General features: G+C 36.1%; 1 protein-coding gene across 1 annotated transcript in view; it reads left to right on the top strand.

Moving 5' to 3' along the window:
• Positions 1-15,530, top strand: part of tcerg1l (transcription elongation regulator 1 like) — a 94,466-nt gene extending 78,936 nt beyond the window's left edge. The window contains exons 9-14 of the mRNA XM_051915416.1: positions 5,606-5,748; positions 7,165-7,240; positions 8,287-8,383; positions 8,585-8,674; positions 10,522-10,640; positions 12,766-15,530. Of these exons, the coding sequence (XP_051771376.1) occupies positions 5,606-5,748; positions 7,165-7,240; positions 8,287-8,383; positions 8,585-8,674; positions 10,522-10,640; positions 12,766-12,922 (682 nt within the window). The 3' untranslated portion in view covers positions 12,923-15,530. The remainder of the gene's footprint in view (positions 1-5,605; positions 5,749-7,164; positions 7,241-8,286; positions 8,384-8,584; positions 8,675-10,521; positions 10,641-12,765) is intronic.
• Positions 15,531-15,768: the final 238 nt, after the last annotated feature.

Here is a 15,768-nt window from a genome sequence, read left to right as displayed (position 1 = left end):
ATTGTATTACATGTATTACATTATTCACAAACCAGTTATTTAGGAGTTGTCAGTGGTTCATAAGATCATTTAGGAAGTGTAAGTAAATGATTAATAAAATATTTAAATGTACATTTATGCATCTTATTATTTAGACATATAGTAATAGTTTTCTTAGTGTGTTAATAAATGCTTTATTAACACATATTCCTAGTGTCAAAACTACCGCAGTACTAACTTTAAAACATTAGAGGACAGCAGTGCAGAAGATCACTGAACCTTTAAATCTCATTTATAAAAGCTTTACAAAGCATAAGATGATCACTTTAGATGAGCTCACAAAAATAGTTAATTGACCACTTCTAAATGTTTTATAACTACCTGAATTAATCATGAATTGCAGTAGGAATATGTGTTAATAAAACATTTATTAACACACTAAGTAACTATTACTACATGTCTAAATAATAAGATGTATAAATGAATGTTTAAATAGTTTATTAATCATTTACTTACACTTCCTAAATGATCTTATAATTATTATATTATTATATATATTATAAATATATAATTATATAATTATTACTAAATAATTGGATTGTAATTAATGTAATACTTAATTTAGAAATGATAAATTGATTATTAATAAAGTATGAAAATACAATTATTAAACACATTATAGATATGCTTATAAATCAAGAATAAAGCATTTATATCTGTATTTATAAACTGCTTACTAATGTCTATTAATGCTTTATAAGTGATGAATTGACTATTTACTAATGCTTAACTAATGCTTCATAGCGTGCAGTTATTATGAAGTGTTACCAAAACTCTTAAAAATAATGAGCGTGTCAGTCCTAATTTCAGGACTCCTAAATTTTTGCTCTAAGAGTATTTCACAAAGCATTTTAGCGCTAAAACTAGCTCCTAAATCTGTGAAACATTAGGAGTAGTCAAGAGGACTCCTAAGTCACTAAGACCAAACCACAAACAATCCTAATGGCCGTTGCTGCCAATCTGCTTCACCCAAAGACACTGTACACCACTGAGGCAATAGTGATATAGCCTTGGGTGATAAGCTTTTTCTTCATAAATGCAAAAAAAATATTTTGATTTATAGATTTGAATCTATGATAAAACACCCAAAATAAATCTTAAATAAATAAATAATGTCCGAATACCTGTGGCAGTTGCTTTTACAAGTTCACACTACAAAATAAATAAATAATAATAAGCATATTTGGCATGCTGTCCAAGGGGATCCAGGGCTCCGAGCTTGGAATTTAGCCCAGCAGAGAGCGAGAGGAACGGGATGCAGAAAACTATTCGGCTTTCGTCTATACTTCCTATCGAACTGAAGATAGACCGTTTGAACGCACTCCTTGCAAACTTGGTTCATAAAACATCATTTGTCGCCTGAATTCCTCTCGAGACGCAGACATGTAAGAAGCTGACAATTAGCTGAACATACTAGTTAATTTAGTGACACTTAGCCTACATTTTAAAACCTTTATTTGAATATGACAACATTTTTATTTTAAAATCTTTACTTGAATATGGCAACATGATAGCTCATTCTACAATATTTCTATGATCAAATCACTGACAGAGACTCCTCCCCATCAGCCAATCACTGTGGTCAAAGTTAGTAAGCGTGTTGACATCATCCATAGCAACGAGGTCAACCCCACCCTTACTCTTAGCTTTAGACTTCTCTCTATTCCTTAGTAAAAGTTTGTCTCAGCAGCTTTGTGAATAGGTTTTAAGAGAAAACTCTTAACTAAAAACTTTTACGGCCATTTAGGAGAACTCTTAGTGGTAAGATAAAATGTTTTGTAAATACAGCCCCTGGTTCTTAAGTGTTTGGTTCACAAATGTTGTAGCCTACTGGTTGCTGTATGGCTGCTATATACTATATACCTACTATAAAAAAAATAGACCTACTGTCCGAATTTACAGTACTCATAAAAGAGCAAGCAAGTACCCGGATGACATACTATTTCTGGCAGGATTCTGAAGCATACAATGGACACTTTACTGGTAGGTCACATGATAATGACAACATGGCGAATCTAGTACATCTGGGGCTGTATTCACAAAACATCTTAAGGCTCTTAAAAGTAGCTCCTAACTTGCTGATTTAGGAGAAAATAATGGCCATGTCCGTCCTAAGTCTATAAGAATTTCACAAAGCATTTTAGAGTTAAAACTAGCTCCTAAATCTGTGAAATGTTAGGTGTAGTCAAGAGGACTCTTAAGTCACTAAGACCAAATCACAAACAATCCTAAAATGGCTGTTTCTGGTGATCCGCCTCAGCAGTCCGCCCAAGGACACTGTACACCATTGAGACACCATTGAGATTTTAATCTGTGATGACATAACATAAAGGTTAATTTATGTACAGGCAAAATGCATTGAATAATGGAGAATAAAACATTGCGGTCAAGTTGTAAATAATGTCCTATCATCTGCGCCGGGCAGCTTGTGTGATCCGAGTTCCGGCTTGTGGCCTTTCCCGATCCCGCCCCCACTTTCTCTCTCCCACTTCACTTCCTGTCTACTCACTGTCCTAATCATAATAAAAAGGCAAAAACGCCCCAAAAAATCTTTGAAAATAAATAAATAATTAAATAAATAAAAAAAGAAAATAATGTCCGATTTCCTGTGGCAGTTGTTTTCACGAGTTCGCACTTACAAATGATCAAATCGAGTAAAAGAGTAAAATAAGCATATTTGGCATGCTGACTGAGGGGATTGAGGGCTCCGAGCTCAGAATTTAGCCCCAAGAGTACTCCCGCATATCCCTGACTGGGAATAGGAACCAGCCAAGAGTGAGAGTCTGGGTGGTGGAGGGATGCAGAAAACTGTCGAGGTAACAGGTGAGTCGGCTGTGTATATGCCTCCTCTGCAGCTGATTGGATAGACCGTTTGAATGTGCTCCTCCTGAACTTTGTTTATAAAACATCATTTGTCGCTTGAATTCTGAATTCTCTCAAGATGCAGACATGTAAGAGGCTGACAATTAGCTGAACATATATTGGTTTAATTAGTGACACTTGGTCTACATTTTAAAATCTTTATTTGAATATGGCAACATTTTTATTTTAAAATCATTATTTGTCCCACAATATTTCTATGATTAAATCACCGACAGAGACCCCACCCCATCAGCCAATCACTGTGTGCATAGTTAGTAAGTGTGTTGACATCGTCCATAGCAATGAAATCAACCCCGCCCTTACTCTTAACTTAAGGTTTCTCTCTGTTTCTTAGTAAAAGTTGGTCTCAGCAGCTTTATGAATAGGTTTTAAGAGGAAACTCTTTGCTAAGAACTTTTGCTGCAATTTACGAGAACTCTTAATGGTAAGATCAAATGTTTTGTGAATACGGCCCATGGATTACATTCATACTATATAGAACATACTTTTTTAGCGGTCGCAAAGTAGGTACTTATTCCAAATAAATGGCACTACTTATGGTGCTTATTCTAAAAAAGTACCAACTCAAGAGAGTTTGCAATTTCGGATGCAGTCTGTGTTTTTGAACTCAGAAGTACTGGTTCATAAGCGTCATTTGTTTGCAAATCAGACTGTTCCTGCTGTTTGTTGTTGTTCTGCGTGGCACATGAGGACAACTCAGTAAAAATGTGTCTTTTTATATGACATCTTTTGCTTTGAGACTGTAAATTCATCAGCGGGGTCTGTCACCAATGATAAGCTATGCAGGAAACATTGGTAGAATAAATGATTATTCAGGTTAGTTCACCCAAAAATGAAAATTCTGTCATTAATTACTCACGCTCATGTCGTTCCACACCCTTCGTTCACCTTCGGAACACAAATTAAGATATATTTGATGAAATCCGAGAGGTATATGACTCATCCGTAGACAGCAATATAATCGACACTTTCAAGGTCAAGAAAGGAACTAAAGACATCTTTAAAACAGTCGACATGACTACAGTGGTTCAACCTTAATGTTATGAAGCGACGAGAATACTTTTTGTGCACAAAAACAAAACAAAAATAATGACTTTATTTAACTATCTCTTCTCTTCCCTGTCATTATCCTTACATAGTTACCGCAGTAAGCATAGTGAAGGCTTCCGTGTTTACGTCCGAATGCCGGCTCAGTATTGGCCAAAGCTGATCACGTGAGCAGCACGACGCCGGAGTCGGCCAATAATGAGTCGGCGTTGTGATGCAGAACCTGGAAGTGCTGGACATAAACAGCGTATGAGAATGACACAGAAGAGAAGACATTGTTGAATAAAGTCATTATTTTTGTTTTGTTTTTGCACACAAAAAGTATTCTCGTCACTTCTTAAAATTAAGATTGAACCACTGCAGTCACGTCGACTATTTTAACAATTTCTTTAGTACCTTTCTGGACCTTGAAAGTGGTGGTTATATTGCTGTCTACGGATGAGTCACATACCTCTAGGTTTTCATCAAAATTATCTTACTTTGTGTTCCGAAGAGGAACGAAGGTCTTACGGGTGTAGAAGGACATGAGGATGAGTATTAATGACAGAATTTCAAGGAACTAGCCCTTTAAGAATCAAATGAAGAGCATTAATCAATGTATCATTTGTGTCTTTTTCAGTTTAGGATAAACTTTGAGATTTATTGCTCCAATAAAGTTGGATAGTGGCACAGAGTCACAGTGTTTTGCTTTTTTAAGAATTGACCTAGAAATAGATTATAGTTGTTCTGCATAGTAAGCTGGGACAGAAGTATTTTAGCATGGGAAAAATATTACACACATCAACCTCTGAGCAATAAAATGGTCTTTTGGGTAGAATAAAATTGGTCTCTAAATTTAATTTTGTAGTTATTGTTTTATATGGAGGTTGCATGGACATGGTTTCAAAATTCAAGAATCCTTGCAAGGAAGGACAAATGAAGCACGTGACTAGCGCCAACCATATGTTTGCACTATGAATAACTGCATATGAGCAGAGCGGATGCTCCATTTCAAAGATTTTTTAATATCATTGGGTCAGTTTTATGGTACAGGAAGGCACTGCTGATCTCCCTGATGCGATGGGGTAGCAAAATGAAATGTCAGGATTGGTTTGTCATGGTTGGCATGAGGTTGTATCAAATTACCTCACAGACTACTGCAGAATCCATGAATACTTTATCCGACATGCCCTGAATGAGGCCTGAAATGGGTCTAAAATTATCACTATAAGGTATGAATATCTAGTGCGGAACGCCCGAAAAATTGGTCACTTTTGGATTTATGACTGTAATCTAAAACGTATAATAGGCTTGTAGATACTTGATTCTGGACATATTGTGGATTTTTAGCCATGTAAAAAAAATCTTGTGAAACTGATAAAGGATGATTGTGGAAAAAAAAAAAAAAAGTTGGTAAAGACAAAAATACATCCGAAATCTGAATCAAAGGATGAAATTCATCACATCTGGTTTTAGTCATTCTCAGCTGTCATGTGTGACCCCGAATCCTCTCTCTCTCTCTGGGTCGCTTTGGTCTTGATGGGGGTGTTTTTCTTCATTGGTATTTCTTAGTAAAAATGGCAACAAAAAAAATGGCTGTTGGGTTGTGTTTCTGTGTGTGTGTATGAGTACATGACAGCATCTCTCTTTTCTCTAGGTGTGTGGTTTGGACAGGCGATGACAGGGTGTTCTTCTTCAATCCCACCATGCATTTGTCAGTATGGGAGAAACCAGTGGATTTGAAAGACCGTGGAGACCTCAATCGAATCATCGAGGATCCGCCACATAAACGCAAGAAAGGTGAGACTCAATGATTCTGGACAGAAATAGCAAGACTATTCAGACATATCTAACGTGATTTGGGACACATTAAGTCCAATTTTAGATACAATTTAGGATAGATAGTGTACAAATTAGTATGCTGGCAGTGTGTTTTCTGACCTATTTAATGGTAAATTTATTTATAATTGAAATCCAGATGGCAGAAACAAAGATATCTCATTTGAACTCCTTATATAACTGAATATAATTATCAGCAAGCATGAAATATAATTGAAACATCATCATCTTTAGAAACAACACATACAGAAACTGTTATGGAATATACTGTGTTAAAAACGTGATGCCGTGAAATATATTTAATCTGATTTCTAATTCAATCTCATCTAAATCAACCTTTGATTTCCATGAACCTGTTATAAGGTAAAAATGTTTACAATTTAGATGCTGTCAAGATGTTGATATTGTATGTTTCAGTGTGTATCCAAATGGTCCAAAGGTTGGTAAGCATAAAAATGTGAAATATTATTACAATTTAAAATAACTGTTTTCTAACTGAATATGTTAAAAAATAATTTATTCCTGTGATCAAAGCTGAATTTTCAGCATCATTACTTGTCTTCAGTGTCACATGATCCTTCAAAAATCATTCTAATACACTGACTTGCTGCTCAATTGCTGCCTCCCCCCAAATAAATAAATATATAAATCTTACTGACCCCAAACTTTTGAATGGTCGAGTACAGCACTTACAAATACTAATGAGATCATGTTGGCAAGTCCTACTGTAGCCTCAAGGTAAGACTCATTTGAGTTGAAATTAAGTTGCTGAATCAGTAAAGTGTAACTCATGACTTTATGATGTGAAATACAGGAACACAGTCTGTGTAAAGGGATGAACTTGACTGAAAGTTTAATCCTCAGTGGGATAATGATGCTCAAGCAAAAGTTTAATACACACCAAACTGCAGAACTGGTGTTCTCATGGATTACCTAAAAGCAGTAATCCAATGAAGCGGCTCTGCAAATATTGAATTAGTCTGGATCTTGTCTGGAAGTTATTATACGGTTGGCTTGATTTCCCAGAAGCCTTTTCATCTTTATTGATTTAGTTTTATTGGCGTTTCATGGCGATTATCTATATTGATGACCTTAATCTATTTGGCGTCTACAATTTAAACATGTTCGTTCGAGTAAATTAGTTCTCATTGTACTTTTCAGATCAACAACCTGGCATGATCCAGGTAAATCAGTACAGAATCTCAAACAGCTGGTTTTGTGTCCATAAATAAAACTATATCAACTTATTTTTTTACTAATTTGTCGCTGTTTCTTTCGATAATCTGTTTACAGTTATGTTAAATCCAAATTATATACTTCTAAAGCTTGTATACTTCTAATTATATACTTCTAAAGCTTGATTTGTTCAATCAACAGACGACGGCTCAAATTCTGCTGACGATGATGATGACGACGATGAAGAGGAACGTAGTTCAAAGACCAAGCGCTACAAGTAAGTTGGGTCGAGCCATGTAAAATATGACAAGAGATCTATCCTGAGTTTGCCTTAATTGACGAGGACGATCTCGTGTCAGATGTGTTGTATGTCACTCACCTTAATAATCGCAGCTCAACAGGAAGTCTTTGATTTTTTCTGGGCAACATCTGCACTCACAGCTTGATGCGAATTTCTCAATCTGTCTCTCTTGGTAATGATTTAAATTGAACAGTTGGGTGTTTGAAGTGTGCCCAAATGTCTGCGTAGAGACAAGAACACAAACTTACAGTTTACATTTCAAGAAAAATTCTGAGAGATTTTGTTTACGCTGAGTATTTAATTTATGACAACCCTTTGAACTTGTTTTTGGAGAGGTTCCCTGTTATTTGTAAAAAATTATATGAACAATAAATCATGACCACATATGTTTTTCCATTACTTAAACTCATCAAAATAATTTAACCAATTTCAAAACTGAAGTCATACAAGATTCATCTAGGCAAGATTTTTAAAAAATGAGTTGAAATGACTTTTACAGCCAATTTGATTACTTAAAAATTTAAGGCAGCAACTCAACATAAGTTTTTAAGCTGAATTACATTTTTTTTTTTTTTTGTACAGTATATTGGTTGACTGATAGGGATTTTTTAATGTCCAATGAAAAAAGTTACATTTAGTTTCGAAAAACCATAAGAAAAAAAATCGCACGTAGGCACAATCTATGTTTGTCTAAACAAAACTTCAAACATTTAATCGTAAGCGTTTCAGATCAAAAGATGTTCAAACTTTGCAGTGTATGATCAAATTTAATAATAGCAAAAGAAGCAGAAATGCTGAATTGACATGAATATTTAATTTACACAATATTTACTCCAAAAATATTAGAAGATATTTGAGTGAGTTATCCATTGACAAGTCTTTGGTAAACATTTTTTCTTTTAATCAGCCATTTTATATCATTTCGTAATAGTTTAGGCAGAATCAATGCAGTCTATTGGACATTATCTCCTGAGATATTAACAGCATTAAAGCTATTGTATTTTGTCTCCATCACTTTAAAGACTGGACCATCCTGTTGAGTGTGATGAAGAAAAAAATGAATCATTACCACTGGAGCTGCGGATCAGCCATTTCAGAGACATGCTTCTGGAAAGAGGGGTGAGAAATTCAGTAATTCTGGGACAGTAATGAAACTTCAGCCTTAAAGGAATAAAATAGATAAGGTTAATCCAATAGTTCACCCAAAAGTGAAAATTCAGCGGGCCATGAAAATCTTACAGATGGAGCAGTTTGTAATGAAGTGGGTAATTGACGTGTTTGTTCTGTGTGAGCGTCATTCATCCTGCGTATCTTGAACAGGTGTCTGCATTCTCCACCTGGGAGAAAGAACTGCACAAAATTGTATTTGATCCACGGTACCTGTTGCTGAGTCCAGAGGAACGTAAACAGGTATGACACAAAGATTTCACATCAGCCTCAATCAACCTCATACATTAATAAAACTTCAAACTTCATTACCTCTACACTTCCACAGGCGTACAGTACCTAAGGTGGTAATGCCTAAGGTTTTGCATCAACTGTATAAACTCTATTACATTTTTGAGGATTATGACCACCTTGCTAATATTGTGTTGGTCCCCGTTTTGCTGCCAAAACAGCCCTGACTCGTCGAGACATGGACTCCACTAGACCCCTGAAGGTGTGCTATGGTATCTGACACCAAGATGTTAGCAGCAGATCCTTTAAGTCCTGTAAGTTGTGAGGTGGAGCCTCCATGGATCGGACTTGTTTGTTCAGCACATCCCACAGATGCTCAATTGGATTGAGATCTGGGGAATTTGGAGGCCAAGTCAACACCTCAAACTCATTGTTGTGCTCCTCAAACCATTTCTGAACCATTTTTGCTTTGTGGCATTATCCTGCTGAAAGAGGCCACAGCCACCAGAGAATACCATTTCCATGAAAGGGTGTACATGGTCTGCAACAATGCTTAGGTAGGTGGTATGTGTCAAAGTAACATCCACATGGATGGCAGGACCCAAGGTTTCCCAGCAGAACATTGCCTAAAGCATCACTCCATGGTACAGTTCTGATGCTCACGTGCCCAGTGTTGGCGCCTGCGGCAGTGGACAGGGGTCAGCATCGGCACCCTGACTGGTCTCCGGCTATGCAGCCCCATACACAACAAACTGTGATGCACTGTGTATTCTGACACCTTTCTGTCAGAACCAGCATTAATTTCTTGAGCAATTTGAGCTACAGTAGCTCGTCTGTTGGATCGGACCACATGGGCCAGCCTTCGCTCCCCACGTGCATCAATGAGCCTTGGCCGCCCATGACCCTGTCGCCGGTTCACCACTGTACCTTCCTTGGACCACTTTTGATAGATACTGACCACTGCAGACCGGGAACACCCCACAAGAGCTGCAGTTTTGGAGATGCTCTGACCCAGTCATCTAGCCATCGCAATTTGGCCCTTGTCAAACTCGCTCAAATCCTTACGCTTGCCCATTTTTCCTGCTTCTAACACATCAGCTTTAGTGCATGTGCATTATTTTCTAATAATTCAACCACCCGGACTCAATTATTCCACTTATACTATGATTACCACACTTCAAGACATTGTTCAGATGTTGTATTTTAAGACATTAATAGGTTTTTGTCCCTAAAAACCTCTTGTGCGTAGAAATAATTTCTTATGCATCTCATCCCAAGCCTGCGTTGCTAATTCCAAAACGTAATTTTAGAGATAGTAATGGAGGCTTGACCCAGTTGATAGCAGACTAATGTAGTTTTTAAGCATATGTGAATTACTTGAGTGTGTAATTAATATTAATTATGCTGTGCGTCACTCAACAGTGTTCGGCAGCAGGGTTTATACTAATAGCGAAACTGTAAGTTTATCTGCTTCGAGAACAGTGCTGTTATTACCTCGCTAGTGAGAAATGTCATGTAGCTTTTAAGATGCTAAACTATTTTACTGATAAAATTGTCAGAGCAGTGCCGACAACACGTTTCTGTGTGAATGTGTGTCCGTATTGTATGTGTGTGTGCTTGAGTGGGAGAAAAAATAGTGCGTTTTCTGGAAACATGCGTTTCCCAGAAAATAATTGCACAACTTAGAGCGTTTGCCATCCAATCAGATTCATGCATGCAACAGCCCTGTAGTATAAATAAACATTAAATTTATCTTTACATTATATATATATATAGATATATATATATATATTTTTTTTTTTTTTTTTTTTTTTTTTTTTACTATACATATTTTTACTTCTTTTTTTTTTTGCCCACAGATTTATGATCAGTTTGTCAAAGCAAGAATGAAAGAGGAGCACAAAGAGAAAAAATGCAAACTCCAGCAAGCGAAAGAAGAATACAGAAAACTGCTGGAGGAGTCAAAAATCACAACCAGGTGGGCTTATACAGTATATGAGATGAAAAAGGTGTGACTGCTTTTGCTGATGCATTAATAAAAACCATCTCTAGAGCGGATTATTCATTCTGCAAAGGTGTTAATAACTGATGGTCTTTGCAGTTTGAGTCCTCATTTTTTTGAGTTTGTGTATTTGATTATAACCTTGTTTCTTGTTAAAGGTCTCTGACAGAAGTGAATTCAAACACGCCACAGGGATTAGCTCTCGGCTTGAAGTCTGCCTCTTTGCAGGTTGAACAGAGAATGGCTTTCGCTTTTACTCTATTCTTTGCCTGATTCATTTATAGTGAAAGGAATGGAAGAGACATGAATCGAAGCACTAATATTAACACTGACAGTTCCTGTCCTTGAAGCAAAACAATGTGTTTTTAAGAAGAGATCCTCTTAAATAATTAAAGGGTTAGTTCATCCAAAAATGAAATTTCTGTCATTAAGTAATCACCCTCATGTCATTCCACACCTGTAAGACCTTCGTTTATCTTCAGAACACGAATTAAGATGAAATCCCAGAGGTATCTGACTTGTCCATAGACAGCAATTTAATTACTTTTGTATTGTTTTTGCACACAAAAAAGTATTTTCGTCGCTTCAGAAAATTAAGGTTGAACCAGTGCAGTCACGTGGGATGTTTTAACAATGTCTTTAGTACCTTCCTGGACCTTGAAAGTGTTTGTTAAATTGCTGTCTATGGACGAGTCACACAAGTTCATCAAAAATATCTTAATTTGTGTTCTGAAGATGAATGAAGGTCTTCCGGGCGTGGAATGACATGAGGGTGAGTAATTAATGACAGAATTTTTATTTTTTGGGTGAACTAACCCTTTAACCCTCTGGGGTCTGAGGCTGATTTGGGGTCCTGTAGTAGTTTTGATATGCCCTGACATTTTTGCTTTTTTTCAGTTGCTTATAAACATATTAATGACAAAAGTCTCATTACGCTGTATTCAGCAGAAACTAGGCTGCAATAATATGTGAGCAACAAGTATGTACATGTTTGTATTTTTGAGAGAATTACATATATGCATGGTTTTTGAAAAAAAAAAAAAAAGTCACTGAAATAAGGCCTCAAAACACATACTAAACATTTTTTCACAAGACTGTATATTTTAGTCTAGAGTTTTTGTTTCAGAATGATGTAAAAATCATCCTGCTTACTCAGTCATATAAAACAATGCATTGATTTTAAATTTCTAGGACACTTTTTGTTTAGGAAGGCCATATGTGAGGAGGCGTGAATCTTCATGAATAATGCTGTGATTCACACCTGAGGAGATTAAAACCCTGCCCCTAATGAGCCACATAATGAGCCATTCAGTGAGGAATATGACTGAGTCAACTAAGAAAAAATGCAATGTCAAAAGACATATATCATTTTTTGGTTGTAGTTTATTTAGAATATAGTTAACTATATAAATGAGAGTCAAAGACACATGTTGAGTACACAGTTATACCTGGAAATAAATCATGTTCAAAGATATATGTGAACATCACATACCTGGCATTTGGTGTTTCTGCGCTGGAGAAGAAAAAGAAAAAGAAAAAAAAATAGATCTACGTATATGTTTGCATTAAACATTTCCTCAGCATGCTTTCATTGCAAGTTCTCACACAGTTCTCAGTGATATCTAACCAATGACCCAGAACACCCTAGCATAGGGTGCAACTGCAACTGCATAGTTGTGTGCTTAGAAAACAATAGCAATACCATAGCAATTATCTAGAAATCATCTAGTTATTATCCAGAACACACTGGCAACTGCATAGCTACAGTATGTGCTTAGAAAACCCTAGCAAAATCATAGAAACACCCTAGCAATCGACTAGAAATGCTCTAGTAACACACTGACAACCACTAGATCTCTAGCACAAATTATTCAATTAAAGATTTCAGAAGATAGCAAATGCATCAAAATGAGTGGTTTCCTTGTGATATTGTGCAGGTTCATGTGTTTTCAGCTCTTCTCCAGACTTGAGACTCACGGCTGCACAATCTCCTCAATGAGAAGGCTTTTAAAGTCAAGCCATGAAAACCACATCAATCAGACCTCTTACATAAAACATCTGACGACTGTCAAGGATCTCATTTTGATGTTCTCTTTTGTAGGTCAACATTTAAAGAGTTTTCGGACAAGTACGGAAAAGATCCTCGATTCAAACAAGTTCTGAAGAGGAAAGACCAGGAACTGTTTTTCAGCCAGTTCATCAGCACATTGAAGAAGCGGGACAAGGAGAACAGAATGCGTCTGAGGAAGATGAGATGAGTGTTTGCAGACAAGGACGTGAAGTCTCCAAACTACTGTGAACTGATTTCCTGTGACTGTTTATCGCAGCGTATACGGAGTGATACCATCTGCCCATATGTCTGACCAAATGCCAAGGGCAGTGTCGCTGTTTGCTTCTCAATACTGACTTTCAAACAAAGGAACAAATACAGAACCAGCTGGGTCTGGGCAGCGGTTTGGTAATTAACTGTGTGTGTTTCATATTGAAGCTCTTAATCTCCGGTTTGAGTATAACAAGGTTCCGAAATGACAAAACAGAGTTTGACTTGATAAAAGCATCTAAAGCCATTGACCTGTGCACACAGGTGGAAAATGATTTTTATAATAATTGTAAATAGATGTTGATTTGCCTGGCGCTGTGTTGAAAGTGACCGTAGAAGTGAAATCATTTTGCCAGAGTAAGGGAATGTTTACACGACACCGTTTTTAACTAAAAACGGAAAACTATTTATGCGTTTTGGCCGCTTATTTACACTTGAAAACAGGTTTCAAAGTGTACGTTTTTGAAAACGATACCGTTATCGTCTCAATGTAAACTACAGAAATGCAAATTTGTGAAAACGGTGACATCATGTGCATGTGTATTACATGTTCAGTCTATAGGCGCATAGTGTTTCTTTACAAAGTGACATCGCCAACTACTGGCCTGGCATGAATAATTTAGTCATTTTCGAAGGGATCATTTTGACAATGTTGTCGCGTGTACATGAAAACACATACACCGTTTTTAGTGTATTGTTGTCGTGTAAACGTACCCTAAGACAGATTCTCCACAGCATCTGTGAGAATCAGTAAGTGGTGTTGTGTGTCGATAGAATTTTTCAAATGTTGTCTAACGGTTTGTTGTAATTAAATTTGTCATGATATCGTAAAATGAAAGTGATGCTTTTTACAGGAAATTCATGTACAGCTCTGCGAAGCGTTGTAAATCTCAACTAAGAGCAAGTAGATTCTGTTTACAGAGACATTTAAATGAAAGGACTGTTTAGATGTTTTTGGCTACATTCAATTCATGTAGCTATTTCCAAGTATGATTAAATAAATTATTTTATTTTATTTATTCTGGTTGAAATGCAATTTTACATTTTCTGTCAGCTTATATACACACTAAAAATCATATTCAGGGCTCAAAAATATCTTTTTTTTCTGTTGACAATGTCAGTGGGACCAGCTATTTCACTGCATTTACTTTGTGTCAAAAACAAACAAACATTGTTTTACTTGCAAAATATGTTATATAAGATTATAATGTATTAAGACGTTAATATATATGCCATTAATTCCAACATTTAATGGAAAGTAAAATGCAAAATACTACAGATTTGGATATAATTTTCAACACATTTGAAAAACCCACCATTGCAAAGTCATTCTCACGATTTCAATAATTTATTTTAGCCAGCTAGCGTTACCTTGGTGACATTGAAATCAGCAGAATGAACAACAATGTTCAAAACTTCCTAGGAATTCAAATGTTTGTTTTCAAGACATTAATACATAATCTTTGGATGTAAGAAATGGCGACAAAAAAGGGAAAGCAATCTTTCCAATGCCATCCTTATTGCTGAGACATGAGTATGTATGTTATTATGTTGACATTTTTCACCATTTCATTATAAATGTTAATTTTCTTAATTTTTACCTCAGATCTTTCAATCTACAAACATTTGATTTTACTGCTAATTGTTTTTGTTGATATTGAAATAAAAGACATTATTGTGGAAAGGTTAATAAAAATCAATTTCCAATGAAACATTTCTGAATATAATAAACATGACCTCTAGCAAATTGTCACATACAATCTTCTTGGCCACAGAAAACAAGTTATTCATATCCAGTTACCTCATTAATTTTGACATGCCAGATGAAATGTCAGCTGAACATGTCCGGTTTCATTTGTGTTCCTAGATGTTAGAATTCAATGTGACTAATTAAATGTTGATGGAAAATTTTCATTTGTTACTGTTGTCAGCATTAACACTACAAGACACATACAAACAATTAACATTTCTTATGCACAAACATAATTAAAGCTGGGTGAACACTGTATGATTTTGGCCATGATTTGACATATTTTGTGAATCCTAAAAGATTCCTCTGATCCTAAGCCAAAGACTTTGATCGCTAGTTTGACATGTTTGATTAATGACCATTGCGTTCAAATTTTACCTCAGATGAAATCCTGGCAGTGTCAGAAGTTTTGAGACACAGTCAGTGTGACTTCTACAACAACTGCCAAATCAAGAACCAATAGGACCGCAGAAGGACTATTATAAATCTTACAGTGTGCACCCAGCTTTACATAATCGCACTTTTGTATATAAACTTTGGGTGATGTTTCTTAAAATCATGTTGTTCAGATTGGCATTTTGGACATGTTCTGTGGGCATCGCTGAAGCTCTTTGGTTTACTGTTGTGGCCTGTTTTCAGCTGCATTGCCTGCAAAGCTCAAATAACCAACAACAAAGACTGTATTCCATCACCAGCACCCTCATTATTTTAACCAGAGACAATGAGACAAGAAAACCCTGAATATTTCATGAATGTGATACTATGGCTGGAAATAAACCTGAATTTTTTACCCATACCCCAATGATTATTTGAAACCCTTTTCACACAGTCATGCACTGATGCTGGAGAAATATCTTTCAGATATACTCAATCATTATTCAGCCTGTCTTGAAATAGATGGGGTCAAGGGAACCATGTTCTATAGTGAATTGACCAATGACGTCTGCAGCTGTCCAGATAATACAACAAAAATAGCCAGCATGGTACAAGTCATGACATTTTAACAATGAAACAGAGTGAGCACTTATATATGT

Source organism: Ctenopharyngodon idella, chromosome 12 (assembly GCF_019924925.1).
Source record: "Ctenopharyngodon idella isolate HZGC_01 chromosome 12, HZGC01, whole genome shotgun sequence".
Classification (NCBI taxonomy): Eukaryota; Metazoa; Chordata; class Actinopteri; order Cypriniformes; family Xenocyprididae; genus Ctenopharyngodon; species Ctenopharyngodon idella.
Note: the sequence above shows the minus strand (reverse complement) of the source record. Positions and strands in the feature narration are given on the sequence as shown.